This window comes from Sturnus vulgaris, chromosome 29, assembly GCF_052056855.1.
Source record: "Sturnus vulgaris isolate bStuVul1 chromosome 29, bStuVul1.hap1, whole genome shotgun sequence".
NCBI lineage: Eukaryota > Metazoa > Chordata > Aves > Passeriformes > Sturnidae > Sturnus > Sturnus vulgaris.
This window is the reverse complement of record NC_142271.1, coordinates 5,134,974-5,161,536: the sequence shown is the minus strand read 5'-3', so window position 1 is coordinate 5,161,536 and position 26,563 is coordinate 5,134,974. Positions and strand designations below refer to the sequence as shown.

The following is a 26,563-nucleotide window of genomic DNA, read 5'->3' as shown; positions in this document are numbered from 1 at the left end:
TATATGCTGGCAACATCTCAGATAACAGGAAATCCAGTTATTGGCACGGCTGAATTATGGATTATCAATACACGACATTTCATTAGCTCCTGCTGCTCGTTAGGTTTATCAATCACTGATGCCATTAAGCTGTGACTGACATTTGTAAATTCTCATGCTGCTGGACCTTTCCTGTGGAGAGACATTCCTGTGAAGAGCCAGGACAGATGGATTTGTTATCACCATTTAAAATCCAACACTTTCACAGGAACATCAGAATAACTTACAGAGGGAAATGAGCAGTGAAAGCTTCAGCTGCTCTGGTCCTATTTTTGTTTTTTAAAAGCCTGAATGGTAATTTCCCATTAACATGAGAGATCTGTTTTTTCACTCCTATAAAGGCATCAACTCTCCAAACAGAGTGAGTAACCTTATCAAAGCAAGCCACTGCACCTTCCAGTCTGACTCACACTGAGACCATCTGGACAAAACATTCAGACAAGAGCTTTCAAAAAAAAAAAAAATTAAAAAAAAAAGCCAACATCTTGAAACAAATTGCCAGACAGGATTACACAAAATGATCTGTCGAACGTGTTAGAGACAGCCAGAAAAATCTTTAAAAGCAGACAGAGGGGAGGAAACGTGCATCCTTCTGGGATCCACTTAGGGCTTATCTTTTCACCTTCCAGCTTTTCCAGCTATAAAACCCAAGAGCAGCCAGTGCAGCCTGAAGTTCCTGCAGTGTCTCCAGAGATAGCAGAAATATCTCTGTTGGTTCCTGGCCCCTTCAGCCACTCCTGGACCTGCCTGTCCCATTCACCAGCTGCTATTCCCAGTTACACCAGTAACAACATCGTGACACTGATCCCTTCTACCAAAGGAAAAAAAAAAAAAAGCAAACAAAGCAAAAAAACCACTCAGATCTGGGTATTCTTGCTCATTTCTACCTCAGTTTGCCCCGACAGCAATCAGCAATGGCTCCAGCTATTTAAAAAAAAAAAAAAAAAAAAAAGCAAATCTTGGACTTGATTATCCAGGGTAGTTTTTATCCTTTATCTGCCAAAGCAGACACGCTGATGCAGCCAAGGCACTGGATCCAGCTCATTGCACATTTGCCTTTCCCATTAACGAGCCCAGAGGTCATTTGCCAAAGGACACACAGATAAAGCAGACGAACTTTCCACTACTCCCCGACAGCTTAATTACTACCCAGAATCTGGAGCAAGCCATGACAACTTTGCATTCGTTTCCACATTTCATTTTTATGACACTCCAACATCTGCAGAGGATGCTGTAATTAAAAAGGAATAAAATTATGGTTTAAAAAAAAAAAAAAAAAAACAACAACAAAAACCACACCAACAAAGCCTGGACACAATGATTTGCCTGAAGAACGTGGATTACACAGCAAGCACAGGATGCTGTGCAGCAATACAGAGTCAGTGTGCAAGCTCCAAAGTCCTGAATTCCACACGCTGCAGCAGCCAGGGGAGCCAAAAATGAATTTTAAGTCCCAAAGTGTGGCTGGAAGTGTGCTCTGTGCTGGACTGGGAACGAACCAGATAAGCACAAGGCATCCATCCATCCTTGCAGCATTCCTGCATCCAAGTAACCCAGACAGCAAAGGCAGAGGGGTAAAACCTGCCTGAAACAGGATGTCCAGCTTTTAATCTAAGCTAAAAAACCACTGCGTGGGAAGGAAGTCAATCAATCTGGAGCCAGCCTGATCCTCTCCAGCTCCCACCTCAGCCCAACCTGAAAAATCTTCCTTTTGAGTGGCAGTGACACCGAGCAGCCTTGCAGGTGATGATGGGCACAAGGACCGGGCTCACACAAACCGCTCCAACACCTGAACAAGGCGAATTCATCTCCCTCAAACTCCACACGCTGCGGGGGAACGAGCCGGGTGGCAGCAGCTGCTTCCCCTGTGGCAGCTTCCCTGCAGAAAGATCTGCCCTTAATTAAAAATAAAAGTTGGGAGAGAAACTGCTTCTCCCACCTGTCCTGTGAGGAGAGGATTTTAGAAATCCTCCTCCAAGAGCAGGGATCCAGCCCGAAGTGTGGGCACGGACACGGTGCCCACACCAGCACAGGCTTTAAACTCTGATTCCTGCAGCGTCCCAAATCACCTCCATTCACGTCTGATAGCAGCCTGAACTTCCCTTCATTTCACAACACGCTCGGAACAGAACGAACAGAAAATTCTTCCCTCAAGAGGTTTCAGTTCCCTTTTCTCAAAACTGAGCCAGCGACAGAAAACAAGGCCGTTCCTTGTGGGGCAAGCTGGGGTCTCCTCTCAGGAGCCATTTCCCCTCAGAACCTCCACTCTCCCCAGCCAAAAAAAAAATAAAAAAAATAAAATAAAAAAAAAAAAAGCTGCAGCTTTTCATTCCGGCCATTGTCCTCTAAGAATAGCCCAGAGCCCCACGGCCACATTGTGTGCTGCTGTCCACCTCCCTGCCAGGGCTATTTAAAGCCTCCCACAGCTCCTCCTTGGATTTCAGCTCCGGCTGGGAAGTCAGAGCCAGGGAAGTCTTGAGATTGTGGATTTGAAAGCGTTGCCCGCTCGGTGTTGGGGTGGAGTTTGTGATTAAAAACAACGGGAGAGGAAAACTCACAGAAAAAACACTATTCACAAAAAAAAAAAATCTCACGAAAAATACACTACTCACAAAAAAATCTCACAAAAAAACTCACTACTCACAAAAAAAATCTCACCAAAAAACTACTACTCACAAAAAAAAAATCTCACAAAAAAACCCCACTATTCACAACAAAAAAACCAGGAGAGAAAACAGCAGGGCAGGTGTGGAGAGCTGCACATCCATGAGCCACCTCCTTCACAGGATCACACAACATCCAGCTTGGAAAACACCTCCAGGATCATCAAATCCATGAGCCAGGATCACACAACATCCAGACTGGAAAACACCTCCAGGATCATCAAATCCATGAGCCAGGATCACACAATATCCAGACTGGAAAACACCTCCAGGATGATGGAGCCCAGGCTGTCCCCAATCCCCACCGTGTCACCCAGACCATGAAGTGTCACCTCCCAACAGGAGCTGGCTGATGTCACCCCCAGGCCACCCCCATTTCCAGCCTGGGCAAGGTTTTAAAAGACAATCCCTGGCACGGGGATGCACAGTGAGCTAATCCTCTAACAATAAATATATCCCAATTTTGCTGCTCCGAGTGTGCCTGCACTGAGCCACAGCCCAGTGATTTCCACTGAATTACCTGAATGTTCCATTGAGTTACCTGGCCAGGGGCTGTACAGAGTTCATTCAGGTGTTCCTCTGGCACACTGCTAGGGTTTGAAATAGTGAAGGTCAATTTTCCGTTGAATTTCCTGAATTACCTTGAATTATTAAAATCCACTGATTCAGCATCATTCCTACACTGATACACAAACAGGTACTTTATAAATCACAAAACCACCGAGCAAGGCAGCCACAGAAGCTGAAATCAGCAGCCTCTCTGCTTTCCAAGAACAAAACGACACCAGCTAACCTCTGTCACTTGCAAAGAAATCCAAAAATATCAAAACCAGTAGACACGTGCTGGGAATAAATGCCAATGCCCAGGGATGCTGCTCATCCCAGCACGACTTCTTAATTCTCTGTGAACGATACCCCATTGACAAAAACACAGCCACAGACTCAGGCAACGTCTGTAAACATTAATTGTTGTGATTTGTAATTGTCACACAAATATCAGCCTTTAAAAAAAAAAAAAAAAAAACAAGTTACTCAAGCCCCAGGAGCCCCATCAGCACCTCGGTGCTCTTAAGACATCTGCAAATCCAAGGCAGGATTTCTCCTTCTATTCTGCAGCTGTGCAGAGCCAAAAGCTCCTCCTGCCTCCGGTTTGGGTCCAAAAAGGAGCAGAAAAGTGATTTATGCTCCCACTCTGCATGCAGGCTCCCATTTCCCTGCCAGCAGGATCCAGAACCCACCAGGCACCTTTGGCAGCACCCAGGCAGGAGCCACCCCCAACCAGGGGAACATTTGGTGACATTTCCACTGCTGCAAACTGGGGATGAATTTGAATCAGGACCTGTAAAAGATGAAGGTTGAGTCATCCACGCTGATTTCTCGTGCACCAAAGTGAGTTTTGCTTCTTCCCCGTTTGCTGCATGTGAGCAGTGCATTAAAGAAAAAACAATCAAGGAACCTCTTAGCAAGCAAAGAGGAAAAAAAAAAAACAGCCTCAAAAATGAACTCGCTGATGAATTCTCTTCTAATTGCTGCATTCACTGGACTTCTGACTTCATCTACAACAACCCTGCCAACAGGAGAAAACTGAAAATAACCTCTACCCAAATCAAAATGACAGCAATTAAGCCATTAACAAGCGGCTTGGTGAGTTCAAGCCACGAGCCTGGAGCATTAAATGGCATTTTAAGCCTTTCTAGGGAAGAACCACTCTCCAAAGGCTTGAATGGATGGTCACAGAGCTGATGCTCAAAAAAAAAAATCTGCATCTGGCTGCTCAAGAGAACTAAAAACTAACCCAAAAATAAAATCCCCACGCACCAGCAAGTTCATAGTAGGTGTAGGAAAAAAATATGAAGACACCCGTTCTGCAGTATTAGTTTATTTAGAGTAACCACATTATTAACCAATTTGCCATCAGTAAGAGAAGCCATCCTCAGTGTGCAGAAAACGCTGGGCTGAACATCCTGACCTCAAAGCAAGCCCTGGCACGTAGGAAATGAAATCACCACGGAACCAGGCACTGGCTGAAATTCCAAGTCCAGCCTAATTAATGCCAGGGCAAGGCAGGAATTCTCTTTGCTCCCGACACATTTTTCCTCTCCCTCCAACACATCCCATTGCTCTGCAGCTTTTTCCTTTTGCGTGTGTGTTCAGGCAGGAACACCTTGAGCTGGGCTCAGAGCACTGAGAAAGGACCAGAGCAGCCTCCTGATGGGATAAACAGCTCAGAAAGCAGGAGGGAATTCCCAGCAAAGGCACTGAAAATCAGGAGAAGGTCTCTGCAGCACAGGGAATTTTCTGTTTGCCCTGGCACCAACCCCTCTTTGCCCACACACAGCCCAAAAATCCATCCCCCAGCAATGAGGGGGGCACACTCCAAGGAAACAGAGATTATTCTGCACCAGGAAAGGACAAGGAATCAGTCCCACAAATAGTTTGTTGTGCTTGCTCTACCCCCCCCAAAAAATATATTTAACATTCCCAAACTTCCTCCTGTTTAAATTAAAAATCTTCCCAAGGCTCAGCCTCAGTGGGAACAGTGAAGGTTGGAAACTAAGGGCTCCTCACAGATGTAGGAAAAAAAAATTCCCAGTACAGGAGGTGGCAAAATGAGCATCCTTCACATTCTCACCTGGCCCCTTTTCCTGGCAAAGCTTCAAAGATTTCAAGATTTTTAAAATATAAATTCGACATCCAGGACTGGCAAACCGGTATCTGTGCCAGCACTAAAGTTCACACAAGCCTTCCACTCCTAAAAATAAAACTTAAAGAAAACAGCCATTCAAACTCAATCCCAGTGGAGCAAAAAGAACTTTGGGAGAATCACAAAAAAACGGCGCTTAAAAATAGCGAACCTGATTGTTTGTGTTGGGACATTTCAGGGCAGTGTTTATTTCCCTCTTAATCCCCAAAACAGCAGGAATGAAAGAGAGGAAAAAAGCGAAGGGAGAAAAAAAATCAAAGGAAGGGATAACTGCAGCCACATTTCAGCTTCCTGACAATTTGATTCCAGACTTTACAAAGCCCTGACTCATTCCTGGGGTTGGTTTTAATTGTTCTTTGCAGTTCAGTTTGATTTGAGGGATGAGCTGCATCCTCCTCTCCCTGTTTGCAGCTGGATCCAGGGAGCACCTTTGGCTGGACAGAAACTTCATTCAACACCACCCTGGGATTTGTTCTTCTCTCCCCTCCAAAAAAACCCGGGAAGAACAAAAAAAAAAGATTAAAAAAAAAAAAATCACAAAATAAAAGCACTGTGCAGTTATCTCCTCTGTCCAAGTAATTTTCTTGAAAAGAAGAGGCACATCCTGTCCAGCCACGCAGGCTGCACTGCCAGACAAAAAACAAGATATAAAAAAAAATAAAAAATTCAGTGTTCTCTCAGCATGTTTCAAGATGTGTAACTGAATCCCATAAATCTCACCAGAGACCTTGATTTAGGTCATTTCGAGTAATTCACAACCATTTAATCTCCTCACCTACTTTTGGGCTGCTTGGAACACAATGGCTGAGCAGGATGTGCTGAAAGCCCCAATTGAAGGACCCAGAGAACACAGACTCCCAAAAAAAAAAAAAAAAGATCTGGATCAAGGGCAGGAGGATCCCTGTCCTCAGCCAAGGCAAAAAAAACCAAAAAACAAAACCAAAAAAACTCCCACAAAGCTCTGACACATCACACCAGGCTGGCTCCAACTGGATGCTCTTTCAACGATCATAAATAATATTCTCAAAATGAAAATGGATTTAATTTTAAAGGAAGAAAGCAAATTTTTTATTGCATGCATGTGATAATAAACACGCAGTTATAGCCATTAATAATTTGATTATTTAGCTTTAAGGCAGCTGAGAACGTTTGTGATGTTTAAAATGTGCTGCAGGAAGTTTCAGAATCAGAATTCTCTGAGAGACAATTCTGGTTTTCGGGTTTTTCAGGGATCAAAGATGCAAGAGTTCTCACTTATAATTATTATATATAATTATTAATTATATAATAATTATTATATAGAAGCACCCTCATTTACACTAAGAAGCAAGCAAGACCAAAATCTAAGCAGAGATAAGATGTTAAGTGAAATTTAGAAGGTAATAAAAATAAAAATAAAATATAAACTTCAAGCAATCTGTGCTACAGCTGCAGAGCTCTTTAGTGTACTGAAAAGAACTTTGTGTTTGGGCTACTTCAAACAAACCCAGATAAAGAAATACTTCATACACTGATGGATAAAAACATAAAACCAAAAGTGCTTTCCTACAATCTGATCAAACCCACTCTCTGTAAGAGAAATGAGGATTTGTGCTCAGATTTTGGTGTCATTGCCATAAACAGGAGCACTGAGACTTCAGGGGGAGCTTTGCTTTATTAACAAAATCAGCTTTTAGACAGGAACACAACAAGGAGAAATGAAAAAAAAAAAGAAAAAAAAAAAAGGAGGTGGGAAGGAAGAGGAACCTGTTTTCCTTGTACTTCTCAGAGCTGGATTTGTTCTTCCTATCGCTGTCAAAAAACCCAAAGTTAATTCTGCAAACTCAGCACAACCTCTCCACAAGACAGCCCAGGCAGGGCTGGCTGCATGCTGATGGCTTCCATCAAAAATAAAATAAAATAAAAAAAAAAATAGATAAAAAAATAAAAATAAAAACCTACTTACTCCTCCCATGCCCTGCCCACACCTCTCCATGCAGCATCCCAAAGCAACCTCGTCCTTGCAAGGACAGGCGTGGATCTTTTTGGGGGCTGATAAATGTGTTTAAACAGTCAACATATAAATCACTTGACTTAGAGTGAGCCTTTCCCCAAGCTGCAGAATCCTTAAATTAAAGGTAACAGCAAATTAGCAGCACTTTCATCCCAACCATAGCAGCTGGTGGAGCTGCTCTGGGTTTGGGAGAGGGTGGGGTGCAATGGGAATTATTTGCATTGAGCCTCATCCTAAAACCACTGCAAACGATGAGAGGGAGCTGGGGGAAAAAAAAAGAAAGAAAAAAAGGAGCTGGGAGAAAATTATAGCTGCTGGTCCAGCTCACAGGCAGCGTTTATTGTGGAATTCAAAGCTGCAGATGGAACCTCCAGCAGCACAAAAACAACATCAGCTCTCACCCCTCCATATGGGATGTTGGAGAGTGTGGAATTTCCCAAACTTCCACGTGGGTTTGTCTTGTTCCTCCCCAAAATACTGATGGAGGAATTTTGGGTTCAGTTCTGAGTTCTGCCACTTCAGGAAGGACAAGAAAAAAAAAATAAAAAAAAAAAAATCAAGGAGTCAGGAGCAGGCAAGCAGCAAATGGATAAATCACAGCAGGAATGCCCAAGTGTTGCAGGGTGTTTATCAGAAAATACCTTGGGGTTCCAGAATTAAAGAAAACAAAAAGGCCCAACAAAACCAAACCAAAACATTTCCTTCACTGCCAAAATCTGTCACTGCTTTCAAGACATAAAAGAAAATTCTGCTTGTGGGGATTTTCCAGAGGGGCCAGTGCCAGAATTTCTTCCTGATTTAAATCTGAAACCAAACTACCTGAATTTCCACAGACAGCTTTGGTGGGGAGCATTTTTAGCCAAGATTTTCAGGGAGAAAGTGTGAAAAGTGGAAATTAATGAATGCAAGGAACCCTTCTCAGCTATATTCCCTGAAGTTCACTGTGTTGGAGGAAATAATTTGACATAAAGCCTAAATTAAGATTAATTCCTTAAGTATGAAGACAATGGTTATAAATGTGTTTGGCATTAGGCAACTGGCCTAAATAAAAAGACTTCTCTTACACTTTTTAATGTAAATTAATTTATCATTACAGTCAGAAATTAATCATGCAATGGAAGGTAACACCAGCATATGGATTGATAAAAGTTCAAACCAACCTCAGAGCAAACACAGCCAATCTGGATGGCATAAGGAAGGGAAAAATGCAATTTAGCAAGCAGCAATGAGCCTTCACACACAGGAAATAAAATCAACACTCAGGGGGTCCAAAAGTTGGCCCCAAGGGGTGCTCAGCCCAAAATTCTGAGTTTATCCAACAACCCTGGTGAGCACAGCACAAGTTCCCAGCTCAGGAACCTCACACATTGAGTGCAGACAAAATTTTGCCTTGCAAATCACCAGAACCCAATAATGTCACAGCTCTGGTGAACCTGGCAGAAATGAGACTATTTCAGCCTCTCCCAGCCCGTCTGGGGGTGATGTCCATCCTCCTTTTTTCCCCTTTTTTTTTTTTTTTTCGTTTTTACAGCACAACTCACAAGCACCAAAAAAAGAAATGAAGAAGAAAAAAAAAAACCCAACAACAACAACAAAAAAAAAGAAGCAAGCCCAAAAAAAAACCCAGAACGAGAGTTTTTAGACATTCAGCTCCAGGGGGAAAAAAAACGAGAGCACAATTTCATTTCATTTCATTCATAGCAAGCTGAGTTTCCATCCAAACATCAGAGGTGTATCCTGTGACCTTTGCAGTGCTGCTTTTCTCCTTCCTCACCCCCTCCCTTTTCCAGCTGCAAACTTTTTAAAAGTCCTTCACTGGCAAAGCCTTTTGTTCCCAATTCAGCATCTCCCTGCAGTTCTGGGTTCCTCCCCGTGCAGTTGGGACACACAGGCACAAGCAGCTCAAATCCTGGTGGGTTATTGGTAATTTTTAAAAGCGTTATTGGTAATTTTTAAAAGGGTAACTGGGATGAATCCTCTTCCTCCTTCAGCAGATGGAGAGAAGGCAAAAGTTTGAAGGGTTCCATTCATTAAAGAGACCAAAAGCAAAGCCAGGCTCCTTTCCAAAACCACTTCACAGGGATGTTCTTTTATTAAATTTCTCACTGACTGCTTATCAAACACAGGGGGAAAACCTCCCTGGGATCTGCACCTCCACACTCTGCATTGTCACTCATTCATTCATTCATCCCCTGCACAGATTAAGGAAAATTGAGATATTTTTTTTTTTATTTTTTCCCCCTCTCAGTAACAGTGGCTGTTTATTGATGAACTTTCCCATCCTCAGATTTTGATGCATTTTAGGCTCATTATCAAAACACACCAGTGACAATTTGCTTTATGGGTCACAGGCCTGAATTTACATTTGTGAATAACCAAAATAATATTAAAATAAATTCTACATGATCTAAATTTAGCTATTAATTTATTAAGTTAATACCCATTAATAACTACAGATAATAAGTAAATTAAAGCTAAAGGATAAATAAATTAATAGGTCAATAAATGTATAGCTAAATAGAACTTTGACAATGGATTTGCCCAGGAAAAAAAGGAAAGCAGCCCTGCCAGAGGGAAGGGATGTCAGAATCTTTGCACATCCAAACAATTCCCTGATTCTGCTTCACAGGCACCTGCTACAGCTCTGGCTGCCCAGGAGGGTGAAGAGCATCAGCAAATTTCATTTGCAGCCAGCAATGGTTACCCACAGTGGCACCCACTGCTCACACTTGGGAATTCCCAGGAAAACACTGCAGCCCTTCCCACAGCAGCTGGGGTGGAAGGAGAGGGGAATTGTCACACTCCAGGGTGTCACCAGCCCTGCCCACCACACTGAGAGATTACACCTGGTGGAGGAGTGGAAGTTTCTCAGCTACACAATCCCATCCCAAAAAAAGTCCCTGTATTTTAAACGGTGCTAATGAAGTGGTGAATAGATATTTTTATTTCTCCTAGAAGCAGCAGAATCACATAAAATGTGTTTTGGTGCCACAAACTCAGAGCAGCAGAACAGCAAGAGATCTCCTCCAGTGTGAACTTGCATCAAGAAAAGGATGTTGTGGAATTTCCCAATTTTCCCACCTAAATTCACCAAGTTAAGATCAGTGGGACTGGACTGCTGGCCCAAGACACCCTCAGGGACTCATTCCCAGGCAACAACTGCTGGTATTTTCAGTGGTTCAATTTGCAAGCACTCCCCATCTATAAATTGCATCGTTTCCTCCCTGCAGGAAAACCATCCAATGCCAGGACTACAAAAACAAACCAAAAATCCTGCCCTGCTTGCAAGAAGCCAAGGAGCTCTTCCTGGAAAGTCCTATGATTTAAGGTAAAAAAATAAAATAAAATAAAAAATAAACCAAAAGCAACATCAGATGTAGCAGGACCAACCAACTCACCCTGCAGCAGCAGTTCAGGGCTGGAAATCGAAATCCACATTAATGTGGTGATTTGGCTCCTTCTCAAGGGTCAAAAATCCAGGAGCTGCTCATGTGCCACAGCTCCCCTGGCCTAACCCAGCCCATTGCACACAAATCAAACCCTTACAGACCTAAGAATTCCTGCACCACGTTCAGCAGCACCTTCAGAGAAGCTGGGACCAACTCTAAACTCAAAGCAAAACAACTGGGTCAGAAGATTTGGACTTTAATAACAGTAAAAAGTTACTCTGCTGGCAAAAAAAATAATTACAGTATTTAAATGGTTCCAATCCATTTACAGCATCTTCTTGGAAAAACACCAGTTGAGCTTCCTGCCTTTATATCCATACAGTTTCTGACTTCAAACACATGGGGAGTTTTAATGAGCATTACCCAGCGATTTCACAGAAAGAATGCCCTGTTTTGTCTCCTGAAGAGTTGGGAAGAAAAGGGGAGAGAGAAAGTAAAAAAAAAAATAGAGACTGATCTCCACTGAAGGAGTTACTGCCAGGTCCAGAGCCTTTCTCCCATTTTCTTGCACACTTTTACCCCACAATAAATCCCAATAAATGCATTTGTTTCCATCCCCTACAAAGCTCTGACAGAATTCCAAGAGCAGGACACCCGTGATGTTGTAGGAATTCTCCGAGAGAAACCATGAAATCTGTGAAAGTCATACCAAAAAATGAACTAAATAAAGTTGTGAGTAATGAATATCAACTGTGCATGGCACAGCAAAAGCCATTCAAGGGAACATGTGTTTGAACATACTTTCCATCTCAACAAAGGTTCGGATTTTTCACTCTTCAGAACGACAGCTGAAAAAAAAAAAAAGAGTTGACCAGGCAAAGAGATTCTTCCAAGTAAATCCCCAAAACGGCAAAAAAAAAAATTAGGAAGGGTTTAAAAAAAAAAAAAAAAGGAATAAAAGAGGAGTCAAGCTTTTTAAGTGACAGGAAAAGGGAAAGATACTCATTTGTAAGCTCACCACGAAAGGAAATCATTTAGAGCTAAGGAAAAATGTCCTGTCCCTTAGCTGGGAGTCAGGGAAAACTGGCTATTACCAGTAAACTTTTTATAGAACCCTACTGGAGTTACACTGGCAATTCCTCGTGCTTTTGGAGCAAACTGCAGCACTGAAAGAGGATGGAGTGGTTTGGTGAGCTTTGGTCTCCAGCCTTCCAACACCTGATGAAACTCCAAAAAAAAACCAAAAAAAACAAAAAAAAACCCACCAAAAAAAAAAACCAACGGGATTTTGGAGAGGAAAGAAGGCAGACTCTGCATTCCTTCAGCTCCTTCCATCCTCATTAATAATCCATTAGCAGGAGTTGGACACAAAAAACACAAATTATTGCTGGAACATCAAGGCAGTTCTCCCAAATCCCCCTTCCCCCCTTTTTCTGGCACCAAGGCAGCTCGGCTGGCCCGATCCAGCTCCAAAACTCCAGGGATTAACACTATCAGGAACTGCAGAAAACCAGATGATTCCACAGCAATTCCAGAGCCCCGAGTTTGGAGCGAGTCATTGTTGCAAACAAATGGAATCACTTACAGGCACAGAGCCGTGATTAACTGCAAAAAAAAAAAAACCCTTAAAAGGTAGTTTTACATTTTAAATGGGAACGTTAATGCAGGGCATGCAGAGTCAAAATATCAGAATTCAGGAGGATTTCACTCAACCACACCGGGGTGAGTGGCTGGAAAGTCTCTTTACAGGGTGTATTAAAATCTCTGGGAATCCCCACCCAAGTGGTGCAAGGATCAGTCACAGTGTGCAATGACCAACCCGGTGACCCGAGCACAAAAAATCGACATTTTTCTCTAACATCAACAGCACTGAAAAATCCCAAAGTGCACAAGTTCAGCAGGAAAATAAATGACAGTGATTGCAGCTCATTGATCTAAAAATCTCAGGACTATTCTGTAAAAAAAAAAAACAAACCTGCAAGCATTGAGAGAAATGCCAATTTTTGGTTCAAATCATCACCAAAAGCATCTCACTTCTCTTCCAGCTCCCAAATTACAGCTGCTGACCCTGTCACAGCTACTTTTGCAATCTTTCACACCCAGAAGTGCTGGAGCAGTTGGGAGAGCTCACCAGGATTAAAAACTGCCGAGCATCCCTCAGGAAGATGGACCATACAAATGAGATTTCCACACGGCATTTAAGGCAAAAAAAAAAAAAAAAAAAAAAAAAAATCCCAATCAGATCAAACACGCTCTCAGATGCTCGGTGCAGAGAGGGAAAAAGGGATTTATCCAAAATTTATCAGCCATTTTGGGGACGTTTAAGGGAAGGTTTTTTAGACATTTCAGTAGGCTGAGTGTGATGGCAGCTGGGAGGTTGCCTGAAGTTGTTCTTATCAGGAATCTTCCCTTAGCAAAGACAAACTCAGCTCAGCAACCACCTCTGGGCTCTGCTTGCTCCTGCTATAAATTACCTCATCCATTTGTCATATTTTTAGCACTTTTTGGGCTGGGCTGCAAGATGTGCAAGAGATGCATTTTAACCTTTGCTAGCGACTACTCAAGGACAGAAGTGGTTTATGAGCCCTCGCTGTGTAAAAAAAAAAAGTCAGTATTAAATTTCTGCAGCTCAAACCATGCAGCTATTTACTGAAGCTTTATACAAACTAATTAAATATAAGGCTCTCGTGGGACACGAGGAGAAAGAAAAGGAGAATTAAGAGATAAATCACTGGCTTTTCTTTCCTCAGCAAGTGTACACTCCAATTTAATATATTAAACCAAAAAAAAAAAAAAAAAAAAAAAAAAACAAAACCCACCCTGACAGTGCTTGCTGGGGCACGGAGAGGCAGCATCCCGATCTCACACGGAACACGATGCACAGCATAAATTCATTATCTCTGCCTCACCACAACTCGCACAAAGGAATTGGGAGAGACAATCCAGACAAGGGGATGAGCTGGAGATATCAAAGGCTCCATGTGGAGCCCAGGGAATGTCACTCTGCTCCTTCCCGGGGCTGCCAGGCTCTGTGAGCACATGGCACAGCCAGGCATCATCAAAGCCAGCCCCAGGGTGTCGTGGCAGGATAATTCCACTGATTCTTGATGGGGTTTCCCCAAAAAGAGGCGCTCCCAGGAGTGCTGGGGAGCCTCTCCAAGAGGACAAACCCCCAGAGAAAGGTTGGAGCTCAGGGCAGGTGTTGGGGAAAATCAACCTGGGCACCCCTGTGGGTTCATTCCCTTCTGCACAAGGGTGAGTTTGGAGCTGAAACTCCAACGCTGGAGCCCATCCAGCACATCCCCAGTGAAAAGGTCACACCCAGCACCCAAAGCTGTCACCACAAAAGAGCCCCTCCTTCCCTCCACACCCCCTGATCACTGCACTGCAACTCCAGCTAAAAAAAAAAAAAAAATAAATAAATCAACTCCGGGAATTAATTTCATTCAAATGTTTATCTCCACACACACACACCACAGGAAGAGCCAGCTCCAACCCAAAAGAGGCAGAGAAACTGGAGGACAACAAATGCCTAAATGATGGTTTTGGGAGAACAGAAAGTTTCACTCATCCACAGCCCATCCCTGGCAGTGCCCGAGGCCAGCCTGGGGTAGTGGAAGGTGTCCCTGTCCATGAGCTGAGCTTCCAGGTCCCTCCCAACCCAAAATATTCCATGATCCTTTACCCTGCTGCCCCTTTTTCAACCGAGCTCATTCAGCAACAAAATAAAAAAAAAAAATCAAAAATTTTGCATGGCGATGATCTATTAATCAAGCCATTCTTTAAATGGTTTCTGATTAACCACTTAAGGCTATTAAATTTTTAAACAAAGCTCCATCATTCCATTAGCAATCATTTAAAGTGCTTAAGGAGGTGTTTGTGGATTAAGGGTTTTAAAACGAAGCCTCCAAACGCAGCTCCCAGCACGGGGCAAAGCACAAAAAAAAAAAAAAAAAAAAAAAAGAAAAAAATCCGAGTTTTCTCATCAGAGGAGCAGATGCCACCTCACAATTCGTGTAGCACACCAACACGGGATTCATCTCGCCCCCACAGCCCCTGCTCAGGGAAAAAAAAGATTTCAAACAGAGCTAACAGCAATTCCACAGCTGAGGGCAGAATTTGCTTCAGGACACCAAAATCTTTGAGTAAGGACCTTGGTGTGCTGGGTGATGAGGCAGCACCACCACACCCGGGGATCCCAGTGGATTTGGCATCATCTCAGCTGATGGAGAGACCTGCACATCCCTGGAATTCACAGAGATTCCCTGAGCGATCACAGCAGATTCCAGCTCAGAACCGAGAGGTCTGGGCCGTGGAAAGCAAAGGTCGGTGGGGTTTTAAAAGGAGCAAAAAGTTTCCCCCAAAAGTTGGGAGCCAAAGGCAAGGAGAGAACAATCCCCCACTGGAAAAGCGGCTCCCAAAATGTCACTGCTGGGTGGAAAAGGGAAATTCCCCGTCTGAAATACACCCGGGATACTGACAGGGCTGCTAAAAACACAAACAATAACAATAATATAGATATATATATATATTTGGAAAATTGCTGGGTGGAAAAGGGAAACTCCCCCTCTGAAATATACCCGGGGATATTGACACGGTTGGTTTGTTTGCCTGCAAATACAAACAATAATATATATATTTATTTGGAAAATTGCTGTGTGGAAAAGGGAAACTCCCCCTCTGAAATACACCTGGGATACTGACAGGGCTTCTGCAGGACTTTAGTTTGCCTGTAAATACAAACAATAATATATATATATACACATCTATATGCACATATATATATATATATTTGGAAAACTGCTGTGTGGAAAAGGTAAACTCCCCCTCTGAAATATACCGGGGATACTGACAGGGCTGCTACAAATACAAACAATAACAATAATATATATATATATGTATATATTTATTGGAAAACTGCTGTGTGGAAAAGGTAAATTCCCCCTGTGAAATACACCTGGGATACTGACAGGGCTGCTACAAGACTTTGGTTTGCCTGCAAATACAAACAATAACTATAATATATATATTTATTTAGAAAATGACTGCTCCCAGCCGAGTTTTATGACGGGAATCCAAGCTGCCCTGACACCCTGACCCTGCAAATCGCAGTGTGAGCATCCCTGAGCTCCCCCTGCACCTCCCTCCCAGAGGGGCAGGAGATGCAGCAGCGCCTCCTTCCCCATTCCTGCGCCGGAGAAGGACGGGATGAGCATCCCGAGGTGAACTCATCCTGCCCTCGCCACTAATTCAGGAAGGAAATCCCCTTCTCCCAGCTCCTCCTGACCCCTTCACACGCTTCCGGCCCCTTCACCTCCCGCAGCCAACACAGAAATGCTTTGTAAGGCCAAAAAAAAAATAAAAAAAATAAAAAAAAAATATATCCATGTGCCACTACTGCAACCCGCTTTTAATTTCCTGATGAACTGAGAGCCCCAGAGATGAGCTGAGCTCTGGCAGCAGCAGGGAAATTCTCCCATTTTCCCGGGCTCTTGTCTGAAAAGGAAGGGAAGGATTTCTAATTCATGCAGGAGCTGAGAGGTGAGAGGATGTGCTTTGCTAATTCTAAAGCCTCGTTTTCCCTGGTATTCCCAAATATTGTGACTGCCAGCTCGGATCCATCACGCACATTTTGATGGGGTAAATAATGAAAGAACCTACAAGCCTCTAATTTCACACTGACTGCAATTCCCAGTTCCAAAGACAGCTCGAAAACAGGAATAGAAACTAAACCAGTAAAAGAGAAACACGCCCTTCTCCATTTCTAACTTTAAGAACCTCAATATTAAAAAAAAAAAAAAAAAAAAAAAAAATCTAAATAAACTCTGAACACAGCTTCATGTTTGCTCAAATAAGCATTTTTCAAGATAAGTGTACCCAAAGTGCTTCTCTGTGCAGGGCACTGGGTCAGGGTAGGATGTCTTGTAGAAAAACAAATTTTAATGATTTGCAACCAATAAGGAGATTCCCACCCCCCCCCCCCTCCCCAGCAGGAGAAATAAACGAGCACCTAATTGCAAAACAATATCTTAATTGTCAATTTAAATCTAGGTTTCCTACTCAGATTTAAATCTGGCTTTTCTTTTTTTTTTTTTTTTTTTTTTTCAAATTGCATTGATTTAACTCAATCAACCCTGCCCGAAGGCCATCTTTCCTGCATGCTCTGAGCATACCAAGCAAGTTTTAACCAATTAGATAAATCACTGAATCTCTGAACTTCCTAGCAGCAACGTATCAAGCCATGCACAAGCCCTAATTATTCTTTTAAATACGTCTTGTCCTGAAAACTTCACAAAAATAAGCAGCTAAGGGGGGGGGGGGGCATTTCACCACCTTTTATTTAATTTTTTTTCTTTTTTAACCTAGGGCACATGATGGTCTGAAACCCATCCAGCTGAATTCTGCAGGAGACTTGCACGGTCATTGCAAACCCCACGGTTTAAATGTGTTTATTATCCCCTGTGATGATGGGAATAACGCTGCTGCACGAGTTTTATTCATTTCTAAATGTCTGTGTCTGTGTGTGTGTACACCCACACCCACACTGCAGCCTCGAGGTGTTACACTCCAGCACAGCAAAGAGAAGCAGGGAATTATTATGGACTCACCCCGAGCAAAAATCCTGAATAATGGAAGTTTCTAGCACAAACAGCTTCACAGGGACCCTGGAGCACAGTCCCCCATCAGCAGCACTGGAAATATGCTCCTCTGACACTGCACAGATTGTTCAAAGATTCCCATGACAGGCAGAGGATTAAAAAGCAATTCCCTGCCTCTCATATTTCACATGCAAAGCCGTCTCTAGGAACGGCAGGCAGGAAAAGATGGATCTCCCCGAACTCAAAAAAAAAAAAATGTGGCTGTTCCATTAAAAAAAATAAAATAAAATAAAACCCTTGCCGTGGTACCTTAAAATAAAGGCAACACCAAAGGAACTGCCCCATGGGGACAGACAGCACTGCAAAGCCGACCCAGCTTTGTACTCCGAAAAAAGCCCTGCAAATTCCAGGCAATCTGCAAATGATTTCCCTCTTCCCCACCCAAACATGCACTGCAAACTCCTACAATCGCCAGGCAGCCTTGCAACGAAGGCATGGAAATAAAACCGTTCCTTACCTTTAACTTGAGTGTCGTATTCAGCTATGATCTCCTTATCCTTTTTGAATTTTGCTGGCGACGTCATGTTTTCTTTTCCAAAAAAGCTGAATAACCTCGAGAGAGATCCACCAGAACACGAGATATATAAAGGCAATTTTCGCTCCTCTCAGCACGATGCCTTGGCTTGCTGCTCGTCCTTCCCTCCCCCCCCCGCAAAAAGGGAAAAAAATAAAAAAATCAGTCCATGGAGAGAGGGTGTGAGAGGGAGCACAGCAGCAGGAAAATGCAGATGTTGAGATCAGCGGATGGAAGAGGCAGCAGTTTTGTCTCCCTGCACCAAATCCTTGAGCAGCAGCATCAGCCTAGCGAGATCCTGCAGCCCCCAAAGGCTCTTCCTGATCCTCAATAGCACAGCCAGGGAGTGGAAGTCCTTCCGCACATGTTTTGTGTGGGTTTGGTTTGTCCTTTTTTTTTTTTTTTTTTTTTTCCTCCTCTCGTCTTCTTTTTTTTTTAAAATTTATTTCTTTTAATGGGCTCAGAGATGATGCAAATCAAATCCCAAACGAGAACAGCAGCGGAGGAGAAGCAGCTTTGGTTGGTTTGCCTGCAAACACAAACAATAACAACAATAATATATATATATATATTTAGAAAATTACTGCTCGCAACCCAAATTTATGATGGGAAGCAAAGCTGCCCTGACACCCTGACATTGCAAATCGTCCTTTGAGCAGCAGCAGCGAGAGGCTCCGGCTGCAGCCCGGGCAGGTGACCGAGGGAACACGCCTACAGCGGGGGATGGCCAGGGGCCAGCGGCTGCTCCGGGATGCGGCTCCCGGGGACAACTTGGGGGGCAGCTCCCGGAAAACCGGGGGTGATTTGGGGTGCGGCTCCCGGGGGAGAGAGACATGGTTTGGGGAGCAGGGGCTCCTTGGGGACGCGGCTCCCACGGGAGCTGGGGATGATTTGGGGTGCGGGTCCCGGGGGGGAATTTGGGGAGCAAGTCCCGGAGGGTGATTTTGGGTGCCGGTCCTGGGGGAGCGGAGCATAGTTTGGGGAGCAGGGGCTCCTTTGAGATGTGGCTCCCGTGGGAGCTGGGGATGATTTGGAGCGCAAATCCCGGGGCAGAATTTGGGGTGCCGGTCCCGGGGGAACAGAGCACAGTTTGGGGAGCCGGGGCTCCTTTGGGACGCGGCTCCCACGGGAGCTGGGGATGATTTGGAGCGCAAATCCCGGGGTAGAATTTGGGGCTGGTTTGGGGTGCAGCTCCCGGGGGAGAATTTGGGGTGCGGCTCCCGGGGGTTACGGGGGCTGTTCGGGCTCCGGGGCCCCGCAGCATCCCCCGCTGACCGCGGGCTCGGCCCCGCCGCCGGCAGCCCCGGGCACACCGGGCGCGCCCCCGCCGGGCGGCTCCGCCCGCAGCTTCTCCCTTTTCATTTTGTTGGTTTTTTTTTTTTCTTTTGGGGGGGTGATTTAGGGTTTCTTCCAGCGCCCGCTGCGCAGGACGGGACACAACTTTTCCCCCGTCTTTTCTTTTCAATTTGTATTCCTTCCCCCCCCCCTTTTTTTTTTTTTTTTTTTTTGGGGAGAGGGGGAAGGAAGGAGGGCGCGCGGCCGCATTCCCCCGCGGAAGATGCGCGTATGGGAGGAAGAAATAAATAAACACGGCACCCGCCGCATCCGCATCCCGCCCGGGAAGAACAATGCGAGCGGCGGGGAGAGGAAGCGTGGGGGGGTCCCGGGGCTGGGGGAACGCGGCTTGGGGCGCCGGGGAGGCGGCGGGGCCAGCGGCGGGGAGCTGCCCGCGGTCCGCCGGGGGGTGGCACGGGAGGGCCGGGGGTCGGGCAGCCGGGCGGAGCGATTACCTGGGCGCTGCGGAGCCGCCTCCCGCAGCCGGGCGTCCTCCGGCCGCTGGCGCCCGCCGCCCGGTCTCCCGCACCGGCCCGCCGCCGTCCCACCCCGCCCAGCGCCTCGGCCAATGGGAGCAGAGAGCTGGGCATGAGCGACGGGCGTGACAACCAATCAGAAAGCGCCGTCTCCAAGATGAGCCCGCCCCCTCTTCCCGCCGCTTGGCGCTCGTGGCGCCGCCCCGCCGGTGGAGCGCGGCGCGGGGGGTGGGACGGGAATGTGATTGACAGCAGGTCTAACCAATAGAAGCGAGGCAGGCGCTCCTTTCCACCAATAGCCAGGCTGGAGGGGTGGTACCACTGGATTTTTCAATGGGGGAGTGGGCGTGGCTTGAAGCGCCCAATGGGAGGGCGCGGCCGGGAATTCAAACTGACAGGTGGGAGCGTGGCCGTTGGCACCGAACCGGACCCGGACCGGGATTGGGACCGGGATCAGGATCGGGACCGGATCAGGACCGGGATAGGATCGGGACCGGGGTCGCACCCGCCATGTCCTCCGAAGGCTGCACCTTCGAGGACCGGTGCGTGAGCGTGCTGTGCTGCCGGTTCTGCCGGCAGGTGCTGAGCTCCCGGGGCATGCAGGCGGTGCTGCTGGCGGACACCGACACCCACCTGTACTCCACCGACATGCCACCCTCGGGGTAAGCGCCGGGAAGGGGGAAAAGGGTGGATTCCATCGGGGGATGGGGTCCTGTCAGCCCCGGGGGACACGGCTGGAGGGTTCTCAGCATCACCCCAAAAGCCGGTGTCACCGGAGAACAGCCCCCAGAACACGGTTCAGCCCATCCCTGCATCCCCAACCCCGCGGAATCCACGGCAGGACAGCAAAAATCGAGGATGTCCCGTGCGGGGCAAATCCAAACTCCGCTTTAACCCATCCATGGGGATGACACAGGCTCGGCAGCCACGGGAAGCTCCTCCCGCTCCTTTCCGAAGCGAAGATTAAAGTTTGAAATAAAAACAGAACAAACCTGATCTGTCACCGCTGCCAGCACTCTCCCCCAGCTCGGCTCGGTGCTGCTTTCCCATAGCGAGATTTGAATAGTAAGGAAATCAGGTTGTGAAATGACATGGTAATCAGAAAGTATGGGATGGGGAGGAGATAAGGAATCAAAGGTTTGGGTTTGAACAGCCCAGCCTCTGAGGTATTGCTCTGTTTCTGAGCTGGGTTTGGCAGCAGCCGGGGCGATGTCCCTAAGCAAGGTTCTGACAGTGCCACACTGAGCCCGAGAGCCTCCGAGGACCAAGGCAGGCTCTGCTTTTTTGGGCTATTTTAGGAGGATTTTTGGTACTCGTGCCATGTCACGTGTCTTGTTAAAGTTTCTGTATGAGTAAGGCTGAGAGTCAAAAGGAAAATGAAACCATGGGGAGGTTTAAAGCACCCAGGACCGATGGCAGCATCACTTGGTTGTTCATTTCAGCCCGATGTTGTTGTAACGCTGTGACCACCACAGCTCTCAAACTTCTGTCCATTTTATTCCTCCAGAACTGTCGATTTCATCGGAAACTGCTACTTCACTGAAATCTGCAAATGCAAACTGAAGAACATCGCCTGTTTGAAGTGGTGAGCACACAGCACTGAGTGTCCCAGCCCTGTGTCCCCTCCTCGCTGTCACCTCCTGCAGTGCAGGACTTAGGGCATGGACGAGCAAATCGCAAATTGAACGCTGCTGGGGAGAAACTCAGCTCGCTGCTCCTTGGGCAAGGCTGCCAGGGTATTTCTGTGCGAGTCCCCAATGGAAATGTGACAGCATTGTCAGGAGGCTGAGCCTCCTGAAAGCTTCTGTGCCACCTGCCCCACGAAATGTGTGCCTCAACACTGAGATATCTCTGTGAACAGGGCCCCAGCAAGAGGCAGTTACTCATATTTTAATTAATAGAACATCCTCTTGGCAGATCGGGTTGTTGGGAGCAGATGGAACGCGCCGTCGTTAAAGTTCTTGGAGTTCTTTTATCCCTCTTCTTAATGCCTGATATTTAAGGGTGAAAACAACAGCTCACAAATAGCTCACAGTTATCTGAGAGAATTCTTCCAGCTCCCTAATCAAGATTTTCACCTTCTCAGATTTGAACGATGGGGGGGAATTGTGATAGGGACACAATATTTTGGTTTTTAGACAGAAATATCTCATCAGAGCACATGAAAAAGGATCAATGGCTATTATGGTTTCCATCCAGGAGATGGATAAGGGTCAATAACCTGGCCCAGAGCTGCTGTGGCTGCCCCATCCCCATCCCTGAAGTGTCCAAGGCCAGGTTGGAGCACCCTGGGGCAGTGGAAGATGTCCCTGCCTGTGGCAGGGAGTGGAACTGGATGAGATTTAAGCTCCTTTCCGACCCAAACCATTCCATAATTCTCAGTTTCACCACTCCTGCTGCTGGCACCCTCCTGTGCACGGTGCTTGTGGTACAGGTGGATTTTGGGTGTGAGGAATTTCTCTGCTGGTTGGAATCACTGGCCTTCCAAAGGAAAACAAATAAAGAAATCCACCAGCATTTGTTGGTATGTAAACTAATCCGGGTTACACAATTTAGGTTACTAAACGCTTCTCTGCGTGCCAAAGATCTAAAACTGAGATATTCTGTAACTCCCAACAGATGTTCCCTAAATATTTCAGATACTTGTTTAACCCCGTTCCCTTAAGTCTATCAAAACACGAGCATTACATAATGGCACTGGGGCTATTTAACTGGAGCTAGAAAAAGCCACCAAGATCCACCTTTTCCCTCTTTTTCTTGCTTTTTCCAGTGGGAATGTTGTTGGCTACCACGTGATTTGTCCCTGCAAGCCCTGCCTGCTGTCCTGCAACAACGGCCACCTCTGGATGTTCCACAGCCAGGCAGTGTTTGGCATCAACAGGCTCGACCCTTCTGGTGAGGGACACCTTTGTTTCCTCCCCTTTCCCTAAAATCCTGATCCCCCCCACCCCATCCTGGGGAGGCATCCCCAGATTGCCAGGGCATGTGGAGGGAGGCACAGGGGAAAGTGTTGCTGATGTGGAAAACCAGAGGCAGCTGTGAATGAGAATTTTGGTGTAAATTGCTCTTAACCTCCCCCTCGGTGGACATAAGTCAGGATTTTCTGCAGCGAATTAAAGCACATTAAAGTGAATTAAAGCACAGCATTAGACACGAGGCACCAATTGTGAGGTTGGAACCTCTGGGTGCTCTTAGGCACCCACACTTTTTTCATGAGCCAAGCAGTTCATAGCTGCTATAAAGTTGTTTATTGCAGAAGCACATCAGTCTCAAAGACAAAAGCAAAAGGCAATGGCAAAATGTCCCAGCTCTCCCTAATACACTTTTTTATATAAAAACTTTCCAACAAGCTGACACAAACTCAAATCACCACTTCTTAACCTATTAGAATTTTAATTTCTTAGCACACCAGGCTATGTATAAACTATGAATATGGTCTATCTTATCCTATCTGAAAAATAGAATCAATATTTTTAACTATAACTTTATTGTGTCTAAAACTATGTTTCTAAAGCCTCCACAGAACTTCTAATATCTATGTTTATCAACCTTCACTGGAATTTAAACTTCTACACTGGTATCTAAGGCCTTTTACTTACTAAAAGCCCTAAAAACCCATTTTACTTTTTTACTTACACTAAAACCTAAACTTTCACTTCTGCTTTATGTGTGAGTGGCTTAAAACACCTCAATCCATCCCAAGGCTTTAATTTAATTCCTGCACTCTGATTTCTCTCTGAAGAATCCAGAGAGACTCCTGATTTACTGTCTCTAACAGGCCACCACTGGTATAAACCCAGGTTTATTTATAGTGGGGATGGATGTATGGGCTGGCAGCTGTCCAGGGGCATCTCTTTTTGGTTTGTTTTTAGGGTTTTTTTTTTTGTTTGTTTTTGTTTTGTTTGGGTTTTTTTGAGGTTTTTTTTGGTGGGTTTTTTTGTTGTTTTTTGTTGTTGTTGTTGTTGTTGTTTTATTTCGGTTTTTTGGGGATTTTTTGTTTGTTTTTGGGTTTTTTTTGGGGGGGGGGGGTGAGTCACGTTGTCACTTTGACCCTCCCTGAGACCTCCTGAGCTGGAATTGCAGCTCCTGCATCCTGGTGGGAGAGATGCCAAGTGTCTGGCAGGGTTGGATCCTCAGGAATGCATTTTCCCCTGATAAATCACCAGGGAAACTCCCAGCCCAAAGCCTGCAGTGTCACCTGTGCCTCGGATCAATGCTGTTCACAAACAAATCATTCAGGAGGGGGTTATCAATAAGTGCCTGAATTGGTTATATAAATATTCCTGTGGGCAGGGATTTATGCTCTGAATTGAGCTGATAAAAAATAAACAGCAACACTCCCAAGATCACGTTGAAGGAAGGTAGAAAATAGATTTATTCATCGTGAATGTGACTTCCTGGATTTTGCAGGGATTATTTTCTCTCAAAACAGACAGTTGTGCAACTTAAAAATAAGGTTACAATCCAAAAATATCTTTTTTTTTTTTTTTTTCCCTTTGTCTCCTTCTCACCAGGTGTGAATGTGTTGCTGTGGGGCAATTTGCCAGATCTGGAGGAGAGCACAGCAGAAGACACATCCTGCACCTCTGAGGAGGAGTACATCAGATAAATGGCACCTGCAGGAGCTTCCCTCCACTTGTGGCCTGGCTGTTTGGTCTGGATTTCTTTAATTTCATCATCATCATCATCAGAGCTTAAACAACAGGAAAAAAAAAAACAGGAAATCTGTGGGAAAAAAAAAAAAATCCAGAAAAAGGGAATTCTTCTTGCTTTTTCCCTGTAACCTTCCCTGGACTGCTGAATCTGCCTGGTGTGCATCCCCTGAGCAGAAACACCTTGGAAATGCAAACACAAAGTGCATTTACTCAGCTCTATTTTGCTTTTTATTCTTAACTCTCCACAGCTGATAATCCTTCTTTTCTTTTTCCCTAAAGCACTTTTCACAGAGCAAAACCTCTCAGCTGCTTTCAGTTTAGAAAAAACCTTCAGGAATAATCAGGGGGAGTTGTGGAAGAGCTCAGCTCTGGGATCTCCTGCTCTTTGCAGATTTTCTGCACCTGAGGCACCCCAGGATGCTCCTGAATGTGCCCTGGGAAGCTTCTTGGAGCTTTTTCCATCTTTATTTTTCAATACTTTCAGGATTCTGTCTCCACAGAGAATCGAGTTCATGTTTTTTCTCCCTGATAAAACCTAAATTCTGCAGTTTCTTGGTAGAACTTTGAGGCTCCACTGGAGATTTTCTTCAGGGCAGCAATAAAACCCATCCACTTTCATATATATATATATTACATATATCTCTTTTCCCCTCTCCAAAACAAAACTCAGTTATGAAATTGTGTCTTTTTAGAGAAAGGACAAAAAAAAAAAAAGAGATGAGATTAAATATTTGGTGTTCATGCCTAATTTTCCAACCTGAGGTGCACAGACAACCTGGTTGCTGTAGGTAATGAATTCAAAGCCCATTTTCTGAGTTGTTAATAAACGATGTTTAATTTCTGAACTGAATACTGTCCCTTTCAACTACTCACTTGAAGGCCACCAATAAAAAAGATCCAGGTAAAATAATTTCAGAGAACACTTTGAAATTTGGATTGATGCTGAACAAATCACTCTTGTGATGCTTGAAAGAGCTGCAATGGAGACAGATCTGAATTGTCTCAGTATTTTTACTGCTCATTATGTATTTCTTAATTAATGGTACTACCTCTTCTGCACTGTTGAAATGTACATTGGTGTATATTTGTGTGTGTGTGTGTCTTGTTTTGAATTCTTGTCTTGTGTCTGCCCAGGAGATAAAAGCTTTGGACTCCAGAGTTATCATAAATATGGATGTGTAATGATATCAGATAATCAAAACAATGCAATAGCACCTTGCATTAAAAGAGTAGAATAATTATGGTTCTAGTATTAAGAATTTGTTTTACACAACCCAAAAATAAAATCACTTGGGGCTGACAACCCTGACAGTTTCTCAGCCTCTGTTAACCCTTCTATAACTCAATATCCAATTTTTTTTCCAGGTTTCTGTGATCATTACAGCATCAAGGTGACACCTCAATTTTTTTTTTTTTTTCCTAGCAGAATTCATGAGCTAAAAATAAATCTGATTGTTTTTGCATAAGCACCAGCAGAGTTCAAGCCTAATTGTTGCCACTCCAGCACTTTGTACCCTTCACCCCTGTGACTCAGCAGGGCCAGAGCTCCTCTCCCCCAGGAGAGCAGAGGATGAAATCCTCCCCATCAAATCCATAATTCTGGTTTTGCTCCCCATCTGCACACACAGAACTGCAAGTTCTACCATGAACTCGCCGTGTAATTAAAGCAGTTCACCTCATCAGCTGGAAATTAAGAGTGAGGAGCTTTTAAAGGAGCTCAGCCCTTTCTTGCTGGCAATAAAGGAGCTGCAGGTATTCTATACAAAGTGTGCAAACATCCCCTATTGCCCCAGCTGTCATGAGTGTCACCAAGGCAATCGATCATCTCCAGGGCTGCTCCTTTCTGTCTGAAATTAAAGTAAAAAACTGACTGAGCAGTTTGTGTTAAAGCCACAGCAGCTCATTCACAGAGCCCCAAAGTTTGGGGGTTGAGTTTCCAAGGATCACCACAGTTACAGACAGATTTAACCCCCCCCAAAAAAAAAAAAAAAAATCTGGCACAAAACCAGATCAATATTTCTAGAAACACCCCCTGCCCAAAGCTGTGTTTGGAACCAGCAGCTCAGGTCTCTGCTTTGTTTTCTCTTTGCTTTTTGACACATCAGAGGTTGTTGGTGCTGTGGATCACTTGGCTGC

The 26,563-nt window shown here is 45.0% G+C and overlaps 2 protein-coding genes across 4 annotated transcripts in view; one reads left to right on the top strand and one right to left on the bottom strand.

Moving 5' to 3' along the window:
* SRGAP2 (SLIT-ROBO Rho GTPase activating protein 2) overlaps nt 1-19,840 on the bottom strand; it is a 98,178-nt gene extending 78,338 nt beyond the window's left edge. For 2 of the 3 annotated variants that reach the window (XM_088180543.1, XM_014872653.2), the window contains exons 1-2: nt 19,752-19,840; nt 17,905-18,490 (exon numbers count right to left, since the gene is read on the bottom strand). In XM_088180543.1, the coding sequence (XP_088036669.1) occupies nt 17,905-17,971 (67 nt within the window). In that variant the 5' untranslated portion in view covers nt 17,972-18,490; nt 19,752-19,840. Of the gene's footprint in view, nt 1-17,904; nt 18,654-19,751 lie in introns of those variants that run through there. The other variant, XM_014872652.2, reaches the window with a different exon arrangement.
* A 316-nt stretch (nt 19,841-20,156) lies between these two features.
* RUMY1 (regulator of UNG2 and MKLN1 interacting yippee protein 1) lies at nt 20,157-25,741 on the top strand. The gene is made up of 4 exons (XM_014872682.2): nt 20,157-20,434; nt 21,280-21,357; nt 22,543-22,667; nt 24,287-25,741. Exons 1-4 carry the CDS (start codon nt 20,283-20,285, stop codon nt 24,379-24,381), a joined length of 450 nt encoding a protein of 149 aa, XP_014728168.1. The 5' UTR covers nt 20,157-20,282; the 3' UTR covers nt 24,382-25,741.
* The last annotated feature ends 822 nt before the right edge of the window (nt 25,742-26,563 follow it).

Excerpts from the sequence above, each read along its gene's own strand:
- RUMY1 (XM_014872682.2), top strand. The coding sequence starts at position 20,283 with ATGTCCTCCGAAGGCTGCACCTTCGAGGACCGGTGCGTGAGCGTGCTG. Across the intron at positions 20,435-21,279 it reads ACCGACATGCCACCCTCGGG|AACTGTCGATTTCATCGGAA; the intron begins GTAAGCGCCGGG and ends TTATTCCTCCAG. Across the intron at positions 22,668-24,286 it reads CAACAGGCTCGACCCTTCTG|GTGTGAATGTGTTGCTGTGG; the intron begins GTGAGGGACACC and ends CCTTCTCACCAG.